At 46.8% G+C, this 24,751-nt stretch overlaps 6 protein-coding genes across 6 annotated transcripts; 5 read left to right on the forward strand and 1 right to left on the reverse strand.

The window, feature by feature from the left end:
• Window positions 1-9: 9 nt before the first annotated feature.
• On the forward strand, window positions 10-5,457 carry F5J12DRAFT_839267 (glycoside hydrolase family 38 protein). Its single transcript, XM_051746065.1, has 28 exons — window positions 10-302; window positions 452-499; window positions 554-613; window positions 665-816; window positions 898-955; window positions 1,035-1,291; window positions 1,372-1,512; window positions 1,569-1,840; window positions 1,956-2,065; window positions 2,127-2,185; window positions 2,237-2,320; window positions 2,372-2,499; window positions 2,556-2,577; window positions 2,627-2,654; window positions 2,710-2,762; window positions 2,813-2,915; window positions 3,042-3,060; window positions 3,111-3,457; window positions 3,510-3,601; window positions 3,688-3,748; window positions 3,799-3,929; window positions 3,991-4,012; window positions 4,065-4,145; window positions 4,206-4,330; window positions 4,391-4,526; window positions 4,646-4,681; window positions 4,745-5,168; window positions 5,232-5,457. The coding sequence occupies exons 1-28, from the start codon at window positions 20-22 to the stop codon at window positions 5,281-5,283; spliced, it is 3,384 nt and encodes a 1,127-aa protein (XP_051598869.1). The 5' UTR covers window positions 10-19; the 3' UTR covers window positions 5,284-5,457.
• Window positions 5,458-6,138: 681 nt separating this feature from the next.
• F5J12DRAFT_783659 (uncharacterized protein) lies at window positions 6,139-6,471 on the forward strand (the record flags this gene model as incomplete). The annotated part of the gene is made up of 1 exon (XM_051742881.1): window positions 6,139-6,471. One exon carries the CDS (start codon window positions 6,139-6,141, stop codon window positions 6,469-6,471), a length of 333 nt encoding a protein of 110 aa, XP_051598870.1.
• Window positions 6,472-8,774: 2,303 nt separating this feature from the next.
• Window positions 8,775-11,046, forward strand: F5J12DRAFT_839283 (uncharacterized protein). The gene is made up of 11 exons (XM_051746066.1): window positions 8,775-9,053; window positions 9,105-9,200; window positions 9,255-9,264; window positions 9,324-9,388; window positions 9,452-9,699; window positions 9,748-9,787; window positions 9,844-9,975; window positions 10,040-10,085; window positions 10,138-10,260; window positions 10,318-10,490; window positions 10,545-11,046. Exons 1-11 carry the CDS (start codon window positions 8,883-8,885, stop codon window positions 10,830-10,832), a joined length of 1,392 nt encoding a protein of 463 aa, XP_051598871.1. The 5' UTR covers window positions 8,775-8,882; the 3' UTR covers window positions 10,833-11,046.
• F5J12DRAFT_839287 (uncharacterized protein) lies at window positions 11,027-12,887 on the forward strand. Its single transcript, XM_051746067.1, has 11 exons — window positions 11,027-11,187; window positions 11,243-11,291; window positions 11,345-11,433; window positions 11,487-11,556; window positions 11,612-11,680; window positions 11,746-11,882; window positions 11,943-12,099; window positions 12,149-12,291; window positions 12,347-12,410; window positions 12,462-12,489; window positions 12,548-12,887. Exons 3-11 carry the CDS (start codon window positions 11,373-11,375, stop codon window positions 12,665-12,667), a joined length of 849 nt encoding a protein of 282 aa, XP_051598872.1. The 5' UTR covers window positions 11,027-11,187; window positions 11,243-11,291; window positions 11,345-11,372; the 3' UTR covers window positions 12,668-12,887.
• Window positions 12,888-16,268: 3,381 nt separating this feature from the next.
• On the reverse strand, window positions 16,269-17,321 carry F5J12DRAFT_893857 (uncharacterized protein; the record flags this gene model as incomplete). Its single annotated transcript, XM_051747689.1, has 3 exons — window positions 16,269-16,610; window positions 16,665-16,883; window positions 16,938-17,321. The coding sequence occupies 3 exons, from the start codon at window positions 17,319-17,321 to the stop codon at window positions 16,269-16,271; spliced, it is 945 nt and encodes a 314-aa protein (XP_051598873.1).
• Window positions 17,322-19,042: 1,721 nt separating this feature from the next.
• F5J12DRAFT_906210 (uncharacterized protein) lies at window positions 19,043-22,013 on the forward strand (the record flags this gene model as incomplete). Its single annotated transcript, XM_051748762.1, has 17 exons — window positions 19,043-19,294; window positions 19,316-19,440; window positions 19,463-19,484; window positions 19,539-19,580; window positions 19,637-19,713; window positions 19,787-19,856; window positions 19,890-20,019; window positions 20,096-20,215; window positions 20,282-20,432; window positions 20,489-20,498; window positions 20,535-20,585; window positions 20,641-20,750; window positions 20,883-20,963; window positions 21,185-21,291; window positions 21,349-21,534; window positions 21,580-21,892; window positions 21,914-22,013. 17 exons carry the CDS (start codon window positions 19,043-19,045, stop codon window positions 22,011-22,013), a joined length of 1,947 nt encoding a protein of 648 aa, XP_051598874.1.
• Window positions 22,014-24,751: the final 2,738 nt, after the last annotated feature.

A 24,751-nucleotide genomic window follows, 5' to 3' on the forward strand; every position in this document is an offset into this window, starting at 1 on the left:
ACGGACTGCAGTCACTCCAATGACACACCACTGCAACCATACATCCTCTTATCCCGAGCTCAACTATGGCAGCGGGGCAAAGTGGATCAAGAATCTGACGCAGGGTCGCCTGTCTAATTTTCTAGGCGGTCACTTTTCAGATGTCAACCTCTCCTCGAAACTCTTCGTACATCGACTCGACGGCCCTGGCGTCGTCGACTTGCAAGTATGGAGCGCACCAGGGTTGACGAAGCCGCTGTTCGCAGAGGCCATACGCAAGAAGTTTAGGTCGGCGAAGAAAGGAGAGTCGTTTGGGCCGTCTTGTGCGTTGAATTCTTGTTCTATTGTCTGTTTGTATGCGGTCACCTTGTTTACAAGGTTCAATTATGTAGGGGTATGTGCACTAATGTTACTGCTCTTGTTGGGCAGACTGATAGAGATGTGTATGTATAGACGAACCACTGGTGGAAAGTGAAGATGACGATTCCTGCGTCATGGAAAGAATACGAGCGGGTCCAACGTGCGCACAGCTACACTTCATTTCGACCTCACCTAACTAGTAAATAAATTCCAGTCGAGTTTGACCCCGGCTGTGAGGCCATGGTATTCTCCACGGATGGCGTTCCGCTCCAAGGTAAACTTGCGTTTCCAAGTCTCAGGCACTGTTATTAATACCAACACCCAGGCATAACGGGTGGATTTGGTGGAGATCGCCGCGTCGAGCATATCATTCCACGCGAAGCCGTCCTGCGGGGAACGTACGAAGTCGTTATCGAATCTAGTTGCAATGGCATGTTCGGCGTCCCGTGGAACGGGGATGCCGTCGCTCCTCCAGATGTAAGTCTCTCCCTCCCCGATTTCAGTTCCACCTATCTCTCTCTCTCGCATTCGTGGCCCTTCCCTGACGGGTTATTATAGATGAACAGATACTTCGGGCTGGCATCTGCCGATCTCGTCGTCCCGAATCAGGAAGCGTGTGCGTGCGTTGCCTCCTCTGCACATTCTGTTATTCACCGTCGCCGCACGGTCTGTCTTTGACAATGTCTCCTTTTTAGGGCGCCTGATGTGGGATTTCAACACCTTGCGCGAGCTGGTGGATGCCCTTCCGGGGAACACTCCATTACAGAATAAGGCCCTGGTCACCGCAAATGCGATTATGAACGCCTTCACGACGGGCGACGATGAGAACATCCACCAGATGCGCGCTATCGCCGAAGACGTCTTTGGAAAAGGTTGGGAAGCCAAGGGTGCAGGTGTCTATGACGAAGGTGCAAAGAGAGTCCAAGTGGTTGGAATATCATATTGTCATATCGTGCGTTGGATTCCAAACCACTGCTTTGAGTCGCGTCTGCGAACCGCTGGCTTTATTTTTTAATGCTTTGCATGGAACAGGATACGGCGTGGTTATGGCCATATGCAGTTACGCAGCAGAAGACTGCTCGGTCCTGGTCGACCCAAATCAATCTTATGGAAAGGTTTCCTGAACATCGATTTGCATGCTCGCAAGCACAACAGTTCAAGTGGTTAGAACAAGTGAGCTGACCTTGATACCTCTTCTACCCCGCGTTATCTTACTGAGGGGGAAACAGCAATATCCACCCCTGTTCGAAAAACTCAAGCACAAGATCGCGTCAGGACAGTTCCACCTCATTGGTGGTGCATGGGTCGAAAACGACGGTAACATGCCTTCTGGCGAAGCTCTCGTCCGCCAGTTCTTGTACGGACAGCGGTATTTTGAGTCTCGGTTCGGAAAGCGATGCGAGACAGCGTGGCTCCCTGACACGTTCGGATTGACTGCTGCCTATCCTCAGCTAATTCGGGATGCTGGGATGCAGTATTTCTTTACTCAGAAACTTTCCTGGTGAGTTGCTCGGTTTCATCGTGCACCTCCCTCTTCTCTCTTTTCATGGTACTAAGAGTGTTATTTTTGCAGGAACAATGTGTACGTCACGGTCGTGCTTTCAAGAGATGCGTAGTGGTTCATGTCCAATACTATATGCTGTTCACAGAAACGTTTTCCCGCATTCGACTTTCAATTGGGTTGGCATAGACGGCACGCAGGTGTTATGTCATATGACTCCAGTCGGTGAGTTATCCTGTCGCGTGCGAGACTGAATACAACGCGGATAGGTACTTACTTCTTGCAGATACCTACACGGCCCAGGCTAATGTAGGGGAGGTTAAGAAAGCCATCTCAAATCACAAGGTTCGTATGTCTCGTTGAATTCGCTTGAAAATCGCACTCAAAAGGTGCTAGAACCTCGAATCGAACGATACCGCACTCCTAGTCTTTGGTAACGGCGACGGTGGCGGAGGTGCACTTCCCAAGATGTTAGAAAATGTACGTGTCGATAGCCGTTCGTCCTCCGTGCGCGTTGACGATCATACTCAGCTGCGGAGAATCAGGGCAGTGACGAATAATCACCGCGAGCTGCCCCCTGTGAGCATGGGTAGCACCGTCGAGCAATTTTTTGAGGATATCGAGAGGGATTCTAAGGGAGGAACGAGTCTTCCAGTATGGTATGCGTTTGCGTTGTTCCTGTATTGTGTTATAGACCAATTATGTTCGATATCAGGCGTGGAGAGCTGTACCTGGAGGTAAGATTATGGTGATGCGGTGGGAGAAGTATTCACTTTAGTTTTTTAGTTCCACAGGGGCACGTATACATCTCACGGTGAGTGCCATTTGAAGTGATTAGATAGACACGATCCAATTGATTCCTCATTCAGGTTCTATCAAGAAGGGCAATAGGAAATGTGAAATCCTACTGCGCGATGTCGAGGCAAGACCGGCCGTATGCGAATATGTCTGTTTCGTCTGACGAATTACTAGCGTGTTGCAACACTCGCAACTATCTACAAACCCGCTTCCAGCAACTACGTATACCCAAAGAAGTCTATCGATGATTGCTGGGAGAAAGTGCTCTTAAACCAGTGTGCGTCTTTCAATTTGGAATGCCCGTCCGTGATCTAATGGTCTATGTACAGTCCACGACGGTACGTGTATACATCTAACACATTGATCGTCATGAAGTGAATGCTATATTGTTTCGTCACACCAGTGCTTCCCGGTTCTGCGATGTGAGTTCCTTGATTATGGGAAAAAGTTATGTTGAGCTGATGATCCACAGCGGCATGGTCTACGATGATGCTGAAAGGCTATACTCCGAAGTGAGGCGTGACTGCCAAAAAATGCTCGATGTGGCGTTCGGAGTCTTGTTGAGAGCCTCGTCCACGGCGTGTGGAGACTCACGATTTGCCGAGAAACCGACTGGTTTTCTCGTTCTCAATCTGACGCCTTTTCCTCGACAAGAAGTGGTTGAGGTCCCTCTATCCGGAGACGGCATTTTACCTTCGTTCCCTACTGTTGTTCAAACATCTTTAGATGGAAAACGTGGCTATGCTTTGATTGAATGCGAAGGGAACGGCCTTTGTGGTCGGGAAATGTCTATGCACGATGAGTGTCTGCCAGTTTGTGGTGCGTCTTTGTTTTGCTCAGAACTCTATGTTACAGTAACCTCCGGTTTTAGTTGAAGCCGTTTCTTCGAACAATTTCATTCTCAAGACCTCTGTCATTACAATGACCATCCGCGAAGGGCGGATTACTAGCATATATGACCTCGTTTGAAGTGCGTTTGGGAATATCTTATGCAAACAGTGTGGACTGGAAACTTAACTGCTTGCCCGCGCAGGCGCGAACTGGTTGAGGAGGGCAAGACTGGTGGTCTTGTTATCTTTGAAGACCGACCAAACTACTGGGACGCTTGGGGTGTGTTATTTCGTTTCTGTTTTTGGGTGTACGTCTCACCCCGTAGGTAGACGTCGAGATCCACCACCTGGAGACACGCACTCCATTGGCGTTTTCTTCGTTCCGCGTGGTGGCACAAGGTCCTTTGCGGGCTACCGTAGAAGCTCGTGTCAAGTATGGCCAGAGTGGTATAAAGGTCATGGTGCGTCAACCAATACTTCGCTGCTTTGACACCATGCTCACGGAAGGCGGGATGTACAAAGATTTCGATGGATGGGACCCATGGTAAGCGACTATCCCTATCCCCCGCAGCAGATTGTGCAATTACGGTCGGCAGCAACCCGGCAACATGACTCCCGACCACTCATCAAGTTTGATGCTGAGGTGGACTGGCATGAGAGGCACAAGTTCCTCAAATGTGAGCCGTCTCAAAGAAGGGAATTGTCAAATGTCAAATACTAATCTGTGGATACGTCAGTCGAGCTGCCTTTGAACATTAACAACACGGTCGCCACCTATGAGTGTCAGTTTGGCCATGTCCAGCGTCCCACGTATAAGAATACCACTCTCGATGCAGCCAAGTTCGAGGTTTGTGGTCATAAGGTGAAATCGTCTATGGACTTGTGCGGTTGATAGTCATCCTGACCCGCCATACAACGTTAGTTTGCAGACTTCAGTGAATTCGGATATGGCGTCGCCATACTGTCCGAGTCGAAATACGGGTTTGCGTGCGAAGGCAATGTCCTTCGTATCTCTTTGCTGAGAGCGGCCACGGCGCCTGACGCGGATCAAGATCAAGGTATCTCCCTGTTATTTATCTTTCCCTGAGACTAATCTGACTGCTATCTTAGGATTCCACGAGTTTTCTTGGGCGGTTATCCCTCATGTCGGGTCATTCTTGGAATCTGATGTTCCAAGGGCTGCATATATATTTAACTCTCCGTTACATGGTAAGTGCGGTGTATACGTACAACCATACAAGCAACGGGGAAGTATAACTTAAATTTTCTTTCACAGTGAGAGCGATCCCTCGAGGAGTAACATCCGTTGAACCGCTCGTACGGGAATTCCCGTTCTCTCTTCACGGTGCCCGTAACGTTTTCCTGGAGACTGTTAAGCGTGGCGAGGATGATGATTTCGAGTCGGCCACTGCCAAGAAAACGGTAGTCCTCCGGTTGTACGAAGCGTTCGGTGGGCACGGACGCATCGAACTGCGGATTGCCCGTAACGTCCACGTCCTGGCTGCCTACACAACAAACCTGCTAGAGGATACGAAAGCAGAAGTGGCGCTTTCTCGGGATGCCCAGGGAGATGGAGCGTCCACGTTGGCTTTGGAATTCCGTGGGTTTGAGGTTAAGACAGTGAAACTAGTGCTTGCGGATGCTGAGGAGGGGTGTACGAGGAACTCCAAGTCTGACCCTGACCCTGTTCCTCTCGGCAGGTGAGCGCCTTGGTCGGCTTGATTCTATTGTGACATTCAGAAGGTGAGTGCACGGGAACACAGGTCCGAGAGTAGGGAGAGCTGGATTGTGGTGAGCGATGATGCCAGCGAGTAATTGGGGCTGGAAGTCTGTGATCCCGCTTGAAATTGTATGTCATACTACCACGCAGTGTGTACGACTAATGTTATGTTGTATGGCTTGTTGTCTCTTTCCAAGCTCTGGTATATTACTTTGTACGGCCTCTGCTCCATACCTTGGTTGGGAAGCTGGTCATCTTCACGCTTTTGGTTTTTATTGCACTCAAGGCCGGATCGGGGAAGTGATCAACCTGTTCGACCAATCAACATTGGTCTGGTAAGAATGCTCCACCTTCAACGGCCGCGACAGCCATCCCCACAACATATGGGTGCTATTTGGAAGCACAACGTACTAGCGCTCAGGTGCCAATCGTACTCCGGAGCACTCAAGGCTCGGTCAACGAACTTGCAGCACTCCAACGTACCTGGTATTAACCAACGGCACCGGCGGGACTGGCTAAATTGACTATGTCAATTTGGGACAGTCTAGCCAGTTCCACAAGCGCGGGATTCTGTCTCGGGACCCGCATGGAGGACCACAAAATCAGAAACAAGTTGTGGAATCATTGAATGCAACTAACGAGTACACTCACAAATATCACGTGAAAATAACGCGTTCGTTGTATTCAACTACCGACAGCGGAGTTCAAAATCAGAGCCACAACCCCGTCCACGGCCGTTGGCCATCGACGCGTCGTCCGCGTCTAATGATGAGCTCGTCCAAGTGTCACAGCGTATCTGCATACTATCCACTATACTTCATAAGATGGGCTGGAAAGATCTTCCCACAAGTCACAAGAAAACCGGTCACAATTTTCTGCGCAATTTTGCCATTTTGCCACTTTGCTAACATGTGATAGGGTCGTAGCAGTAACTGGCAGCATCCTATACGATGGAACAGTCAGACTCTGGTGGTCACAAAATTCAAAACAGTCCAAAGCCTCTGCAGAGTCTGCGCGGCCGCCACTGCGCGCCAAAGAGGTGGGGATGGTTAACAGGTCGTTTCAAGGTGGATCACATCCTGGAGGAGATTGTGGCCCGCTTCGGGGAGGCCACTGTCCTTGCATGGTCAGGGAAGCTGTCGTCATACAACAGCTATCCCCCGGCTTCCATTTCTGTCTACAACCAAACTCTCCGCAACTTCAAGGGGAAGAAATGGAAACGCGCATCACGGAACTTCGCAGAAAGCTGTCCTAGCAGGAAACCCAGAGCATCTATTGTCTGATCGACCCTCTTTCACCCGCCCGTTTAGAAACCCGACGTCTTCATCTTCCATGCATCGTCGTCTCTGTCAAAGGGTCCGGTATACTGCTACTACGTGGAGGCAATGACAAGCTATATCGTGCGAAGTATCAGGGCTTAGAGAAATGAACTTGATGACTGCAGATGAACTCCCGCTGCATGAGTCACGGAAATTTGTTTTTGTGCATCCGTGGATTCATCATATCCAAGGTTCGAGTAGCGGGATTGCCTGGGAAAGTGACCCGTGACGGTAACGCGGATTTGGATCGCGACGTTGGGCTGCCTTCACCATTGCACGTTGTCCCCGCACTTCAGGTTAACGGCTACATCCGATCGTTACAGACGATCGCTTGTCTCGCGCAGCCGTTCAACGTGTTGCAGACAACGAGATTGTCGTCTCTGGCTCGGAACTAACATCACCCCCAAGAACATTCGGACTCACCGGTTTTTTATATACCTCGGTCGGTCTTTCATCTTGTATTGGTCGTTTTTCTTGCATTTTTCGCGCTGCTCTCGTTGGTATTCTTGTTACATGCTGAACGATTGTTTTCTTTCAAAAATTCCCGCACTCAGCTCCTGCAAGCCAAAATTTGCAAGGGATCATGCCGTTGGTTTCTTTATTATGTAGGGAGAGGGTCTGTCACACTTGGCACGACAGGCTCTGACACCGGAATGGATTCTAGCCCACTCTCAGTCTGACCCGTCAGTCCAAGCTGGGAGAGGGGCTCCTAGTACTTGCACAAGTGCTCGTGGCAGCCATAGCAGTCCGCTTGCTATGATTTAAATCGCTGTCTTCAAGTAACCTTGTTGGATTTTCAGTTCATAGAGAAGCGGGGAGATTCAAATCAGCAAGGCAGGAAACTCATTACAATCTGGCAAGAAGAGGAATGTAGGGATATAGGTACTCGATGGCGGCGGTCCCACTGTGGTCCATGGTGTATGGGCAAGTACTAATCGGAGTTTGAACAGACGAAGCTCGTCCTTTGTGCTGAGCCATTCTCATTTTCCAGGCGACCCTCCTAGACTCTTACTGTAGTCTTGCTAGTCTTGCCTTGCTACGTTTTCCGGGTTTGTCAGAGCCATGAGGTAGGCATGCTTACCGGGACTACTCCATTCTAAACACTGTCTCGAACTCAAACCTCAAGGTATCGGGTTAACAGCAAATTCAGCGCACTGCTTGCTCGTTACAAGCTCAGCCTAGTATATGAATTGTGTCATTCCAATTTGAACGCATCTTCTGCCAAGTCCGAAGAGTCGCGATCGTTGGTTCCACCTGGGCGGGCGAGAAAGCTTATGTTGCTGAAACCAGGCTTTTTGGCACGCCCAGGTAAATTCGAGCAAGCCCGCCGCTCATAGCATCTCGTATTTGGGTATATGAACGATCTTCTACATGTGGAAGAACAGGTCTTGCCTATGTGCGCTTTCGCGGCTGGTGGGCCTTGCTGGGCGCCTCGTGAACGGAAAAGTCGGATCTCCAGCGGGTAAGTCTGTCCGTAGATCAGCAGGAACAGGCCCCGTTGTCACAGGACATGATGAGCACGTACAGTGAGTGTTTTGTGCCGTTTGTCGTCGCTGGACGCCCTCTAAACTTGGACACCCTATAGGAATAAGCTGTGCATTCGTCCTTGCTCATGTGTCTTAAGCGTGCACCGATAACAATCTACGGATGTCTAAGATTAGCAAGTGGCTGGCAAGATGTTACGGATACCATCGATTTCGATAGATGCAGCGGTTTGGGAGCAACGAACTCATCCCAGACGTTCGACTCATCGGAAACTAAGCCTTCTAGTACTCTCACTGAATGGGTGATTTTAGGTCTTTTGCAGAGGTATCTTGGATGAGCTTAGATTTCGACGAACGTCTCGTTATCTGACGATGGTCAGGACCAATCTTTCTGCGCAAAAGTGACACTATTGTTGTACTTTTCAGATCAAAGTAAGATACGATAAGAGCCGATTGATCAAGCACTCATCTGTATCGAAACATTCCGGGTTGGCCTGCAGCACAGGCACTTACTATGTCCTTTCGTCTTTCGGATTCGCCTCACTGTCCAGTCACAGTTGCCTGTGCTGGAAAAAAGCGGCCCTTGGACCTATCGCTCCGTGCTGGAAGGATACCACTTTCCTTTTTCTGTTTTAAAGCTCTTTTTCAATCCACGACTAGTCAAACATGGGAATCAGATATCTATCCACGAGAAAGAAGCCGTCCGTATGACATAGGGGATCTTACCTTTCCACTGCTATTTGACGCGTGCCGGGCTGCATATCGCGGGATCGATGAGCATCATTGGACACGATCTCTCTGGTAGTGTGCGATGATTATACCAAAACCTCACGCCTCGTGTTTTGGGGTATAAGATGCCCTCGTGGAGTGTTTTTGGAACCCAATAACACCATGCCTCTCTCTCGTCTTCCAGCGCGGTCTTTCAGTGGGACTAGCCAGGGATCCTCCAGACCAGGCACTCCGCGAGCCCACGACCTTGTTCAAAAGGAACAATGGCTGCAAGCTGCTCGCGAAAGTACTGAGAATTTCAAGCTACACGGTTCACCAGTTCCACTTGTTTGGGTGGGTCGACGATCTTGGGTTGGATGTTTTATGACTGACTTCTTGCGCCAGTTCTACACGGAAGAAAATCGCATCCCTCCTAATGCTGTTCCTTTTAGCGAGGACGTCAACGGCTGTCCTCTCTTTATTGCTCGTGTCCTTCTAGAAGTAAACTGTTCGTTAAACTCATTACCATTGGTCGCTTATTCTGCTTTACCGTAGGGACGCCTCTGTGAGCTTTGCATCTAACGGTGCATGCCCGCGCGCCACGTCTCACAGTTTGACTCACAGATCTCGGTAAAGCTGCCCACCACCTTAATGGCGCTGTGGTCTCCTATGCTGGCAGAGACCGCATCGTAAGATCTGATCCTCTCTGATAAGTAAGGCTGGGGTTCCTGAAGCGTTTGTCCTGTTGGCAGGTGTCGAAGTACGAGGTTCTTACATGTGCCTCTATGATTCATTGGGCATTCCCGAATATCGAACCCAACGGCGTTCTTCCTCGGGGCACCGTGGTGCTTGCTCATCAATCCAAACAAGAAAAACCATTTGGACATGTGCCGGACCCCCACAACCATGGGGGGCTCTTCAATACTAGCCTTCGTCCTTGCGACATCCCACGCTACATCCCCGACGACCACGACAGAGAGCTTGCCCTGAAACAACTAGCGTAGGTGTTAAGTCAGTGATGTGCGTGTAAAACCTAATTGTCGCCCAGAGAAATCAAGACTGTTATTTTGGTCGATGATTCTTTGTCGGTATGTTGATCGCACTCTTTTTTTGTCACTGAAATTGACAAGATTGGTCCAGCTAGATGACGGAAGGGAGCCTCTGGGTCCAAGCTAGAGAGGCTCTCGCTGGCATAATTGATATTGCTAACCAGTATGGATCCAAAGGGGTCGATTTGCATTTCTTGCATGGAGATGCATACGGTGAAAATATATTGGTGAGCTTCGGTTCCGTATTCGAATCGGTGTGTTCGTCCTTACCTGACGAATATCTCGGGTTAGTCTAAACTCGAGGTCGCTAAATTGTTTGATGAGGCCCTGCCGGACGGTATGTAAACATGCACTTCTCAGACAGGCACCCGATTTGATGTGTACTGCAGGCGAAGATACTCCGACTGGCGCGAAACTCGCGCAACTCATCGACTTTTATTTACCACGTGTCGAGATGAGGGAAACTCTGCATCCCCCGATAACCGTCATCGTGATCACGGATGGCGCGGCGAGTACGTGCGTTTTACCTAGCTTAGTAGCTACATACCCACTTTTCACCCATTATCAAGCCGATCCTGAGGAGCTTGAACACTGCATCGTCACTGCTGCTCACCGTCTGGACAGCAACGACGTGAAGCCAAATATGTTTGGTATTGCATTCGTGCAGATCGGCACAGACCCAGCTGCAGCGGACGCACTCCGTGTTCTGGATGACAATCTTGCGGACACGTACAAAATTAGGGTATGACATCAATGACCTTAGTTCTGTGGCTGAACAATTTACCGTCTCCACCAGGACATGGTGGATACCATGCCGTTCAATGCTGCTTATGGCACCTTCGACACAGAGTACATGCTCAAGATTCTCCTTGGCGTCCTGCGGAAGACTGTTGACCACCACGAACACCCGGTTGCGTCGGTTGCCCCGCCTTCGTTGCTATCACCTCTGGCAACAGGAACTGTCCATAGCTCTCCGCGTAGCCTCCCATCGACCCTGGTTTCTGGGGGGTTAGCGGGGAGAAGGTCAGGCAGTCCAGGCACTCCAAGCCGCATGTCCTCCCTTAGATCCCTCCCAAGAGAGTGATACAATTCCAATCTTGTCGGCATGTTTCTCGCCCCAAAGCTCAATTGTAAAGTAATACTCGCACGCGTCTAAAAATGCAATCGTCTTGTACCGTAGTCTGAATGGATAGGTGGCAAAAACCAGGTTTCCATAGCCCGACTAGCTTGTTGTGTTTTTACGTACGTGAAAACGTGGCACTTGCCAAGCCATTTGATAAGAACGCAAATTTGTGAAGCTACTACGTCACTCGATGACTGAGGATCAGACCCTGAACGTTGACAACGCTGAACTTTGAAGCGTTTTTCCGACACTCGGACTCACTCGGACTGCATCAACCATGTGTACCGCATGTTGAAACATCCCTAACTTTAGTAAGGTAAGGAAATTTCTATTCAATTACAATGTATTACAATTCATGCCCAACATTGCAGGGGCGCGTGGGACATTGGGGGCTGGACCCTAGCATCACGATGTAGTGCGATACAGCCCATCCCGCCGTGACAGAGTAAAATGCTCACATGCATGCTTCAGCATTTCTGAGACTGATTTCTCTCTGCCACTATGGTGGACACCCTTATGGGCTCTACTGCTGCGGCCTTTCGAAGTATCTATTACCACAGCGGTACGACCTCTTCCTCACTTCGATTGCAATCCTCTTAATGAGTTCATCATCAGCTGTAGCGCTCGCGCTTTCATCCTGGGATTGTATAATGACATTCGGGGATGAAGTCCGTTGTATTTGGCCGTCAGTCTTTGATACTCCCTGCATTCGCAGAACGCTCATTACCCAATCCTCACAGGATGAAAGGAAGTTATCCTTTCAAATGGTTGTATATATTCCATCGTTATTTTCTATTGGTTATTCAGATGTACGTCTGGTGATTATGTATGACCTAGAGCGCTTTGCCGAGTCACAATATCAATGGTGTAACAGAATGTGCCAGATCGCTCTCGCCTTCTTACCGGCCATGTCTTCGCCGACTTCTTCCATTTGCCTTGGCCTACTAGTGCTTATGACAGTTTTGGTAGAATGCGCTAATTTCACACTGGAATTTATACTGGCGTTCAGAGGTAGGTCTTAATTTTACGGTCCTGGAAGTACTTTAACTCGTTTTTCGCCCGATAATCTAGTTTTTGTGTTGTTTGGTTGCCACCTATGGGTATCGCGCCTCCTTGGAGGTCTTATCCTGTCCGAAGTCGTCTGTTGTATGCCTACTGCATATTCAAGTTTCAAGAGTTACAGCTCTGGCATTCTGTTCGAGTTATCGCCCAATGCGAAGATACAGATGTGGGGTCATTGGTTTCGAACGCTCTCAGCTGCTGACAAAGGAATATAGGTCGATTACAATGGTCGTGCATAGCACTCTCATCTCCTTGACAGTGGCTAAGAATTTCTCTACCGTTGGAGCAAGCCGTGCTGCAAAGAACATCATATCACAGTTGACGCTCGGTGGAACTGTCACCTATCTCATGATGGCAGGTAAGGATTGCCTTTAGCAGCTCCGTGTGTGGGCAATTCATTTTGTTGTGATTAGGTCTACTTGGTCTTGGTTTCACTGTATCCAAGGTGCCGGATATGCAACCAATTATTCTGTTATTGTACGTGTCACATCTTATTTCAAAGCTTGATTCATAATGCTTCGCATACAGCTGGGCTTTGACTATACATTCGATCTGCGTAAGTTCCTTTTGCTATAAAATATTTGTGTAGATTGTGTTCACATATCGCATAACAGGGAAGTCGACTGATACTGAATATGGCGTGCATGCAGGACCATATGCAAGGTTTACGGGGGGTCGAGGACATTCTACTCACCACCCAGATTGATATTTCCCTTTCCGAGGACTTGGATTGACATCAAAACACACAGATTGACTTTCGCTTAGAGCAAGCGACCCCAATCCACATCCTTTTTTCATGTCGTCCTATGTATGTATGTGCTAACTATAGTAGTTGGGTAGTGAAAGGTAGTCGATCTTTGCAGTATTGAACCACCAAATGCCCTCGGGGTGCTCCTGGATGCTTAGTAAGTACCAACACCAGTAGAGATTAGACCTTACTCCCCTGGGGAAGGAGAGGATAATACAATTGACTGGCTTTGCCACAAGTGCCATGTGAGAATGGTGTTATATGAGGAGGAAAAGCTCAGCTCAAGATGACTGGGTAGTGGCTTTCCCAACAGCTGGGGCAACCTTCAGTACATCAACAAATGCCTCTGTTCTGTACAGCTCTGGCCAGAGTGATCTTGGCTGTGAGTTTCTGTCCAGCTTGCCACAGACTACAGTATTTTAAAGGTTACAAATGATGAGTTTATTGCTAAAGGAGAGTAAGGTAACTAAATAGAATTAGTATGGTCTAATACTAAGATATGAGAAGAAGACATTACCTCAGGCTTCCAGTTGGATGAAGACTGAGGTGCAAAGGAAAAATTGTTCTGCCCATACAAGGGGTGATTATGTAAGTAGGAAGTTCTTGCTGTTCTGCACAACATCCAATCTCCAACACACCCACTCAGTGAAAAATGACCTTAATAAATAATACCCATACCCTTGGTAAAGCAGACATGCTTTTCTCATGCAAGTCCCTTGGTAAGGATGTTGGCAACCTGTGTATTTGTTGAGACATAGTCAATGGCAACCTCACCAGCCTCCAGCTTCTCTTGAATGAAGTGGTGATGAATAGAAATGTGCTTCATCCAATCATGGAACATTGAGTTCTTCACCAGAGCCATTGTGGACTGATTATCAAGTAGGAGTGGTGTTGGCTTGAGAGAGGGTGTCATGTTGAGCTCCTGAAGTAGAGTGTGAACCCAAATGGCCTCCTTTGTCACTGCAGATGCAGCCATATACTCTGCCTCCATGCTGGATAATGCCACAGATGTTTGCTTCCTCAACAACCAGCTGACTGCCCCACTGGAAAGTATGAAAATGTATCCAGTGATTGAATGGCAGTCATTTATGTCTGAAGCCCAGTCAGCATCTACAAATCCAAAAAAATTTGTTGTCAAAGTCCCAGAGTATGTGAGGCAAGCATCTGTTGTTCCATGAAGGTACTGGTAGACACGTTTGAGAGCTCCCCAATGAGCCTCTCCAGGTGCAGCTGCATGCCAGCTCAGTGCACCCACTGCAAATGCAAGGTCTGGGCACATAGCTAGCATTGTGTACATCAGCACACCAAGCACACTATAATAAGCCTTTATATCCACCTCTGGTTGCTCCAGTTTGGCAAGCTTAAGGTTGGACTCAATTGGTGTAGTGACAGGGCAGCCTTCTTGCATGCTGAAGCATTTGAGGATGTCCTCAATGTATCATCTCTGAGATAGCTCAATGAGCTGCTTGTTGTGATCATGTATAATCTCCATGCCAAGAATCCATCTTGCCTCTCCCAGGTCTGACAGGTCATACTCCTTCAGGAGTGCATCCTTCAATCATCCAATTGCCTTTTTGCACCTTGAGAGTATTAGTTTATCATCTACATATACTGCCACAATTATGAGGACTCCATCCTTGACCTTATAGAAAAGGGAGTGATCAGCATGACTGCAAGTGAACCCCAAGGATTTGAAGACTGTGCAGAGTCACTTATACAAAGATTTATGGGCCTGTTTCAACCCATATAGTACTTGTCATTGCTGCCAAACTTGGTTGCTTGCACCATGAAAACCTGGTGGGAGTTGTAGGTAAATTTCTTTGTCCAGTTCTCCATTGAGAAATGCAGATTTGACATCCATTTGATGGATCTCAAGGTTGTACTGAGCAGCAAGGGCAAGTAAGACATGAATTGTAGAGAACTTGGTTACTGGAGCAAAGGTCTCCATATAGTCAATCCCCTGCATCTGTGTGAATCCTTGCGCCACCAAATGCACCTTGTAGTGCTCTATTTCACCATTTGGGCCTCATTTGACTTTGAACACCCATTTGGAGTTGGCAATCTTTCAATCTTGAGGGTGATCAACCTCCATGCCATAGCTTCATCAAAAGTGTCTGGTTCTCTGTTGTGAGTGGCCTTAGCATGGTATGTGCTGGCATGTTGCTGATTTCATCAGCAAAATTACAAGTTGCTTAATCTGACTTGATTACTTGGAATTTTGTTACCAAGTCAAAATAAGGTGTCAAGTCACTTAAGTGAATTAAGTGATTATGACTTGGACTGCTTGGGAGCTTGTGCACATTGAACATTTGAATAAGTACTTAAGCAGATTCCAGTCACCAAGGATTTAAGCATGCAAACTATTGTCAATTTATTGAAATGGTTTGGGGTGCTGCACTGGTAGCATATGTAGTAAAGGGGGGGGGGAATAGGACAGCTAAGAATGATATAATGGAGGCATAGGAAAAACAGTCAAAAATCAGTGAGTCAAGATAAAAAGGATTGATAGCATGAAGTCAGCCAATAAGATCCTGGTGCTTCATAGAGTTGATGCATGAACAATGAAGCCAATAGCAGAGATGCTGTATGGGGACTGAGGGTATTGGAGGTAGGGTTTGAGGTTGAGGGAGTCATAGGCAAATGGGAGATGACAAACCATGTGTGTTGGGGGTAGTGAACAAAGAGGGGGGGAGAGCATGTATAATAAAATGGTCAATCTGGGGAGGGAGCAATGGATATGATTGCTGACATACCAATTACCAAAACCTGAACAGATTCTGGAAGTCATTGTTGTCATCTTCATTGGACACACTACTTCCAGCAGATCTCTCTTTCCCCTTTGCACTGACCTTGGCATAGCACTGAGTTTCTTCAACAATTGTGGAAAAGTTTGCATTCAAGAGCACCATGATTAGCTGCAAAAGCTTACTTGTCATCTCACCCATGTCTGGAAATTGAATCCATATGGTTTGCCATCAGGGATAATGACCTCCCAGGTCACACCAGAATTGCCTTTCAACAGGACAGTGTGCTTCTGTGGCTTTGATCCGGACATGAGTTTTTTGAGTTGTAGGTTACCATGTGCAGCTAGAGTTGATGCCCAGTGAGCCTGGAGGATGAAATCAGCTGACTAGTGACAATGAGATATGATAAAACCTATGGCTGTTGCAGCAAGGGTGAGTGCAGCTTGAGCAGTGAATCTTTTCACTGTCTAACTTGGGAATCTAGGGCATGGCCAGCAACAAAGTTGAAGTGTGATGTGAACATCTGTAATACAAATGGAGACTGCCAAATACCAGTCCACATCTGCCAAAAAAATCATTTAGATATCAAGATGATGATGATATCTAGTACAACTCACCTTGGGGTTGATATCTTCATTTCCACTGAATAGATAATGGTTATGGTGGAGCATGGCTGCTGCAAAATCCTCTCACTGTTTGGGATTATGAAGGTCAGTGTCTTGAATAAAGAATGTTGCAATGACCATCAATGCTGTTGCTGCGAAGCTGCTTCACCATTTGTTCAAGCACTGCTTTCCCTAGGATTGCAACATAGGGTTAGTGGCACAACTATGAAACTCAAGTTTAGAATGGTCTTACCACATGGAAGACTGGCCCCCTAGGAGCAATATAATGTTCCACTTTGCCACAGTAAACTTCATCCCAGATTATCTGCATTGCATCCTGAAGGTCACCTGCCTCAATAGTCCATGGATTGACATAGCCCCCACACCAGTGGGCAAGTGAAGGGATGTAGATACCATGCCAGACATTTCCATCTTGACACCCAGGTGGAAGGTCTTGGTCAGTGAACTTGCTGCTTGCATTGTTCCTTGGACAGTTGGGAAGTTCAATAACTCCATCTTCTGCCTTTGTTTCAGTGCATTTTGACAGTGGAGCAGCTGATTGATGACCTTCCATATCAGCCTATAATGGTGTGAACCTACTTGCTGGGTGCTCAATTTAGTATGTGCCACATACCTGTGAGACCAGAGGCCATTTCAAAGATCCTCTCAGAGGAGTCAACACCTGATCTACTTCAATCACCTCCTTATCTGAGCTCAACCTGTCATAATACATCGATAGCTCACTCTTCACAGGCTTTGCTGACACTGCAGTTTTGGCAATGATGTGTGGTTGGGATGGGGGTGGTGGGCTGATGGATGGGGAATGTACATTGTTGATCACTGCAATGGATACCTATTCCACTGAGTCAATGTGCAGGATATGCTGATGATTATGGATGCAAAATACCCTAGTACTGGCATTGCTTCCCTTACTGATGCTTTCCTGTGTGTAGTTCCTGAACTCTGCCAATTCACTGTCTTCACCCAGGTATGAAACAGGCACAACTCTACTGCTGACACTTGCAGGAGTGGGCAGTGGTTGAGTGGCACTTGAATGAGTAGACCTTGTGCTCCCTTTGACCCCAAAGGATGTCACATTCAAAAGTGAAGAAGCACAGGAATGCGATGTGCTGGAAGCACTGACTTTTGGAGAGTGGATGGCCTTGCTGCTCAAAAGTTTCTCTGCCCAGTCCTTTACCTTTCCAATTCCTGCAATATTGCCCTTTGCAGAGCTAGATTGTACATCAAGGAAGTCCCAGTAGAAGAGGATGGTTTTGGTGAGTAAAAGCATGTGGAGTATAGTGATGGGAAAGGACTAACTATGGCATGCTGTTCCCAGGACATTGATGTGAAGAAGTCCTTCATGCTGCCTCAACAAGGTCACATGTTCCTATTTTCTGTGCACACTGCTTCCTTACTGTGTGTCATGACTGTGCATTTGTCCTAGGTCCTCACTCACTCCACACCCCATTCCACTGGTCATACACTCACTCTGCACCAACTCCACCCATCCCCTGACATTTACAAGCCATCTCTGCTCTGACTGCTGTTGGACTTGTACTGCCCTCCTACTGGACTGTGCAGACCATTCTCTGAGGAGTCATGTGACTACCCTTTGGGCTTCTCCATGACAGCATGCAGTCCAGCACCTGGACTGTTCCTTTTTTTGGATGTCCTATGTTACCCATTTGTATGTCCTCTGTCTACCCTTCATTCATCATCTGGGAAGTTTTACTTGAAAATTTATGAGTCTCCATATGTCAGTTCCAATTCCAGTTACTGTACCTCCATAGTAGTATAAAGGCATGTATTGTACTCTGGTGTTCTTTAGTATGAATATTGACTTAGTTCCTACTCCCTCTACCTCCATCTGTTCTGTCTGTACTCTCCCTCTGAAATATGAGGGCTGAGATCATGCAAGGGGGTAGCACATAAGCTAAACCCAACACCCTCACTCCACTCTGCCTTTATCTCAGCAGACTTTGTTCCTTCCAACACTTTGCCAGTCAGAGTTCAGTTCTTTCTGTTGGACTTGCTTCCAAACCTCTCCCCAGACCTCATCCAGCATTGGAGTTGGTCAGAGTAGGCCTGGACTTGACACTGTGACAGCTTTGTCAGCAACTTTCATGCTGTTTTCAAGGCTCTCTTCCTGAGTTGGACCATCACCAAACATCTCTTCCACATCTTCCACACCATTGGCAACATCTTGCCCCATGGCAGCTGAAAAATGGATTTAGGCAAGTTTTATTAGCCAAAATAACATTATAAGTGCTTACAACAAGTTGCCCTAGTCTGCTCCTGTGATAGAGGTGCCCTGTGAGTCCTGGGCTGTTGACAGGATGTCAGTAAATTCCTTTGTGCCTCAGTTCCTTCATTGATGACTTCAGTGACCTGTTTTATGGCACAGGCTTTTGAAACTTGTTCTTCATGCTTCTCTTGGCCTGGGTGCTGATTGGCATTCTTGGCACAGGTGACTGGATGTGACATCTGATCAGGACATGCTTGTGTGCCTCGAGTAGGAATGGGGGGATGAGGGAATGTTTAGGCTCCATGTGCCTTCAAGTTCTATTAACCCACAACTGAGTCTTTCCCACCCACTGTCAGCATCCTTAGCCAATAATTCCTCTAACTTGTGCTGAAATGTTAAGTAACATTTTTATGCTCAGTGCCATTGGTGACTGGGATGTATTCTGCATGGTGAGCATATACTGCTCATTGGATTCCCTGCAAGTTTTCAAGCTGCTGCCACTGGTTTGTGTTGCCCACTGGTCTCAGGACACACCTAAATGTGGCCCATAACTTCAACATTGATGCACCCAATACTCATGAAGATGCTCAACCATGCCCTCCCCCCAATGTTGTGTGGGAATACCATGACAAACTGACAGGTATGTTGGCTCATTTCTATTTATGTCCATCTTAAATTTTGTTGCACAGGAAGGATTTGCAATGAGAATGGTCTGGACATCCCTCAAGATGTTCTGCCTCCCCTCCACACTCCCCAAAGTCCAGATGACTGGACACCATATTGGAACTGTCCTGGAGTTTGAGACCACTCAACTCCTCTTTTCTCAAGCACAATTGTCAACAGGTAAAATTGACCAGTTACTTCACTTATGGGCATTGTCTCTCACACCTCATCAAGATACCTCACCATTTGCTGACCACACCAATCTCTATAAAACAATTGATGCGACCCCAACAGGTGATGTGCCTTGGGAGAGCTTCAGGCTCAAGTACAGCAGCAAAAAACCATCAGAAGATGTTCCTTCCTAGATGAATAAGTCATATGATGTCTGGTTCTGGGACCCCCAAGTCATCATCAAGAATATTCTTTCCAATACTGACTTTAATGCAGAAATTGACTATGCTCTGTATTGTGAATTTTCAGCAGACAGTCACTCACAAAGGTATAAGGATTTCAGTGTCCAGTGAGTGGGCTTGGGAACAGGCAGTGCATACCTTAGCAACACTACTGGTAGGCTTTCTTTACTAACTGTTCTTCCAGGATGAAATTGTGAAAGAGCCTCAAGCAGATGGTGCAACATTTGTCCCTGAATTATCCTGGGCAGCAACAAAACAACTGTATCAATTGCTATGGGCCAGAATGACTACTGGCCCATCTACCTTTCCATTGGCAATGTTCATAACCATGTTTGGCATGCACATTGCACAATGCCATTGTCCTAGTAGCTTTCTTACCTACTCCAAAAGGTTGTACACTATTTACTTCTCTCCCTTGTACACTGATCCAAGACTTGAATGCAGCCAGCAAAAACACTCAGATGATGCCCTCTTCCACAAGTTCAAGAAACAAAATTTTCATGTAGAGCTTGCATGAATTCTTTGACTGCTCAAGACTGGTATGATGACCCCAGACGTTCTTCACTGCCCAGATGGCCACTTTCATTGCATCACTTATGGCCTTGGGCCTTATATTGCTGACTATCCAGAACAGGTTTTACTTGCTTGCATTGTGCAGAATTGGTGTGGCTGGTGAGTAGATGCAATTCAAGGTATTTTGAATGGGGCTGATGATCCATTCTAGATGTATGGCAACCCCAGATAACTTGGATGGAGGTGGTGTGCCTCATTCCCACTCACTTGCTGATGTACTGAAGTGTGTGTTCTCACTTGTTGAATTGTGGGATGAATGGGGGATGGATGTGGAGATTGAGGTACAAAGTTTGGATTTTAGATGCAATTTGGACTCATTGCAGTTGCAGCTGTTTACTGATGACTTCCCTTGAGCCAGCATCTACTTGTTATTAGCACCTGACATCCTACATCAACTGATCAAAGGGACATTTAAGGATCATTTGGTTGAGTGGGTGATGAAGTACCTTGAGCAAACTCATAGAAAGGCTGGAGCAAAGGAAATTCTAGCTGATATTGATCAACAGTAAGACACTTTTACTCTGAGTTGATGCACTTACTGATCCAATATATGAATAATAGCATTGCAGTTGTTCCATCCTTTTCAGGTCTGTGACATTTCCCTGAGGGACAGGGATTTTCACAATGGATAGGCAATGACTCAAAAGCACTAATGAAGGTTTGTTTCTTGTCCAACATGCTGGATTCCTTTCATTGCATTGACATTCATGAAGGTTTACCTCCCTGCCATTGAAGGCCATGTCCTGGACAATATCATTCATACCTTTCAGGCATTTTTGGAATTCTGCTACCTTGTTCAGAGGGATGCAATTACTGATGAAATGTTGGTGGAGATTCAGGATGTCCTCACTTGATTCCATCATTATTGTGAAATCTTTTGCTCTACTGGTGTCCACCCAGATGGATTCTCTCTTCCCTGTCAACACTTGCTTGTCCACTATGTGGCACTCATCAGATCATCTGGCATGCCAAATGGCCTCTGTACATCAATCACAGAATCAAAACATATCAAGGCAGTGAAAGAGCCATGGAGAATGTTCCAACAAGTATAAGGCACTTGGTCAAATGCTGCTAACAAATCAGCATTTAGACAAACTCACAGCAGCAGCTGTTGACTTTGAAAAGTGCAGAATGCTGAAGGGTTCAATTGCTTAAGCCACTCCCACTATCTATGTATGTTTGTTTCTCACTGCTTCACAGCCATTGGACTAATTCAAAGCTAGGTGATCTTTGCATTGATTCTGCTCCCATACTCAGAGAAATGGATCCAGAACATGACCAGTTTGACAATGTCAATGATCCTGGCATCACAGATGAAAGGTTGGAAACCATTTACTCCATCGTCAAACTAGCACAAGTGCCAGGTATCACATCAATCTTTGGCATCTTATTACACATCTTAATCTCACTAATGGTAGCAGCTAGAAACTGTGCCACCAAAGTCCTCTCACTTGCAGATGAGCTTGGAGTTCCAGCATTTCCCAACCTCCTTCAGGAGTTTTTGTCTCACCAACTCAACACATTGGACACCAAGCTTCAGTGCTTGGCAACTCCCACAGGTCATATCAAGGTTTTCCACTCTGCCAGTGTGATGTTTGTCTCACCAAGTGATCCTTGCAGGATTGGGAGCACATGCCATGAACAGATTTGAGCAACACCATCCTGGTATGGTGGTCCTGAACATTATGACACTGTGTTTGTGAACACAGACAACACACATGATGGGATGGAGGGCATGAATGTAGCCCAGGTTCTTTGCTTTTTTTTGTTACCATGCACCAATGACTTATCATACCTGTGTGCTCTCATTCATTGGTTTGATTACATAGCAGACATGCCCAACAAACTGACTGGGATGTGGATGGTAAAACCATCCTTCCTGGACAACAGAACTCATGACCTTGCTGTTGTTCACATCAACACCATCATACAAGCAGCACATTTAAATCCTATTTTTGGTTGGGAGTGTGTTCCACTGTCCATTAGCTTCAATAATTTGTTGGATGTTTACTGTGGATTCTACATTAATCATTTTATGGACCACCATGCATTTGAGCTGTCATTTTCATGCCATTACTTAGTTTAATTGGACTGACTTAATATCCCTTGGATGACTTGGGTAGGCATGATAATGCTTGAACAGTCTTATTGGACTTAAATGCTTGGTGTGATTTTGGATGAAATTGCCTAAGCAAGTCTTTTTAACTTGATGTTACTTAGTGGCTTGGCATAAATGGCCAAGTAATTAAGTTGTAATAAGCTGTAATTAAGTAAAATTAAGATGGCTGTAGTTCTGCTGATGTTTTCTCACACTGCACCTCATTGCTTGCAGGTGGCTCTGTGGCACTTCCCTCAACTCTCTCCACCCCCTCAACATCCACAACACTGCTCATTGCTGGTAAGTTGTTTCCTGGATGTCGTAGAGTCGCTTTCTGATAGACATTGACAAAAAATTTAGGATCATCATCTTTGATAGGTGCTTTTTGAGCTTGTGAAGACCTTCAGACAGCTGCAGGTGGGATGGGGTGTGGGTATGGTGGTCATGGTCCTCTTGCCTCACCAGGGCATTGCATGGACTGGCCAGTAGTCTTCCTGGTTCCTTCTGACATAGTACCACTCGCATTTTCAGTAAAAACCTGTCCCTTAGCTCCATTACTGAGATCTGGCAGATCCTCCTCCTCTGAGAGAGATTGAGTGGGATTTTCTATGGTAAGGGTCTCTTTTTCTTCATTGTCCACCTGAAAATGGTCCCTGTTACCCATAGATGTGACATTGTACTGGTCTGTGACATCCTCACTGTGTGGATGGTTGTCAATGGCTCCCTCTGTGGCCTGGTGAGTCTCCTCTTTGTTCAGCACCATTCAGCAAGCTAACCCATCTCTTTTTCCAAGTGTTTTGATGTTTCCACTGATCAGGACACAGTTTGGCCCCCCTGCATCACCCTCATCAAATACAATGTCTCTAGACTCTATAATTCTCCCAGTAGGCTGATGAAGGCATATGTAGGCTTTCTTATTTTCTGCAAAGCCAAGGTGCATGCATTCAATTGATTCTACATCCAGCTTTTTGCATTTTTTGTCTGGAATGTGGACATGTGCCTTGCAGCCAAATACTCACAGGTGTGAGAGCAATGGCTTGTTCCTACTATAGGCTTCAGGTGGGGTCAGCCTATCCTTCAGAGATCATGTAGGTGACCAGTTTATGAGGTATGCAGCATGAGCAACAGCATCTCCCCAATACTTATTTAGGAGTCCAGCATCATTTAGCATTGCATGAGCACATTCAATGAGTGTGTGATTCATTTGCTCAGAGACTCCATTTTCTTGGGGTGTTTAAGTGTTCATTTTTTCATGGTGGACTCCTTTTGACTTCAGGTAGGCCTTGAAGTCATGAGAGCCATACTCCCCTCCACCATTGCTATGAAGGTAGTTTGGCTGTTTTCCTGTCTCTGCTTCAGCCCAGGCAAAATACTCCTTGAGTAGTGGCAGTACTTTGTCTTTAGTCTTCAATAGCTTTATGACCAGGTGATGTGAGTGCCCATCAATAAAGGTCACAAAATATCAGTGGCCTTTCTGTGCAGTTGTCTCCATCAGTCCACAGACATCTGAGTATGTCTGATAGAGGACACTTGGGTTCTCAGTTCCCAACTTGGCTGTGACCACATTCTAACCCTGCCTCCCTGTGAGGCATGACTTACAAGGTGTGTCACTGACTTGTTTAGAGCCAACTATCTCCATTCCATTGACCAACTCTTTATTTTCCAGTGCAAGCACAGACTTTGGATTGATATGACCTAGGTGGTGATGCCAGGTCTCAAGAGCTGCCTTTGAGGTCTTAACATGTGTTGCAAGGGCTGATAGAGTAGTTGTAGGGTTGAGTAGTGCTCCAGGTCCAGTTACCACATATGCAGAGTTGGTTCCAGTGCATGGGGTTGCTGCTAGGATGTAGAGTGAGTTTTCTTTGGTTGCTGTAGCTGTGACATTACCACCTGCTAACACCTGGCAGCCATGCTCTCTGAAGACAACCTGTAACCCCCTTGTAGTCAAGGCAGGTACTGACACCAGGTTCATATCCAGTTCTGGTACAAAATACACATCGCAGAGCATTGTCCCTTTCACTGATCCATCTGGAAGGTGCATGTCAAGCTCTATGTGACCTTTTCTGATAGCATTGATGGATCTACCATCTCCAATGATGACCAGTTGAGGGGGATTTAACACATGGAAGGTTGTAAACCAACTGCATTGGCATGACATGTTTGCTGATGCTCCTGAGTCAATTATCCAGCTGTCTGCATTCAGTTTGGCTCTGCTTTGTGCCATAAAGAGTTGGAGAGTGCTTCCATCTCCACTGGAGGTCACCTGCACTATCTTAGCAGCTAACTCTGCTTTCTCTTTAGATTTCTTCTTTTCCTTTTCCTTTTCCTTGTTGCCCTGTGGTGCTTTCTTGGCAGCCTTGTCTGTGGTTTTCTTTTGACATTCCCTCTCAAAGTGACCAAGCTTCTTGCAATAACATCATCTCATCTTTTTCTTGTCATCTGGTGCCTTCCCATTTCCATTGTCAGTGCCTCACTAACAGCACAGTATGCATGCTTGACAAACTCCTCAACTGCTCCTCAATCAAGACTTGAGAGGTCACAGAGTCCACAGTGAGCTTGTCACTTGTAGACATGAGGATTGTGCACAGGGTAGAGTGGGACTGTGGGAGCGAAATGACCATTGCAATAGCTACCAATGTGTCATCTAGTGGTTGACCAAGGGATCATATGATAGATGCCTTCTGAACCATCAAGTTCAGCTGGGTCTCCAGCAAAGACTCTTCCAA

The sequence above is a fragment of the Pisolithus orientalis genome (genome assembly GCF_024613125.1).
Source record: "Pisolithus orientalis strain OTSU chromosome Unknown F5J12scaffold_19, whole genome shotgun sequence".
NCBI classification, from domain to species: domain Eukaryota; kingdom Fungi; phylum Basidiomycota; class Agaricomycetes; order Boletales; family Pisolithaceae; genus Pisolithus; species Pisolithus orientalis.

Coding starts and splice junctions, on each gene's coding strand:
- F5J12DRAFT_839267 (XM_051746065.1), top strand. CDS start 20: ATGACACACCACTGCAACCATACATCCTCTTATCCCGAGCTCAACTAT. Junction 1,841..1,955: donor TTTACTCAGAAACTTTCCTG/GTGAGTTGCTCG, acceptor AGAGATGCGTAG/TGGTTCATGTCCAATACTAT. Junction 3,930..3,990: donor AGAGTGGTATAAAGGTCATG/GTGCGTCAACCA, acceptor GGATGTACAAAG/ATTTCGATGGATGGGACCCA.
- F5J12DRAFT_839283 (XM_051746066.1), top strand. CDS start 8,883: ATGCCTCTCTCTCGTCTTCCAGCGCGGTCTTTCAGTGGGACTAGCCAG. Junction 9,389..9,451: donor ATGCTGGCAGAGACCGCATC/GTAAGATCTGAT, acceptor TCCTGTTGGCAG/GTGTCGAAGTACGAGGTTCT. Junction 9,788..9,843: donor TGGTCGATGATTCTTTGTCG/GTATGTTGATCG, acceptor TGGTCCAGCTAG/ATGACGGAAGGGAGCCTCTG.
- F5J12DRAFT_839287 (XM_051746067.1), top strand. CDS start 11,373: ATGGTGGACACCCTTATGGGCTCTACTGCTGCGGCCTTTCGAAGTATC. Junction 11,434..11,486: donor AAGTATCTATTACCACAGCG/GTACGACCTCTT, acceptor GTTCATCATCAG/CTGTAGCGCTCGCGCTTTCA. Junction 12,490..12,547: donor TGACTATACATTCGATCTGC/GTAAGTTCCTTT, acceptor ATCGCATAACAG/GGAAGTCGACTGATACTGAA.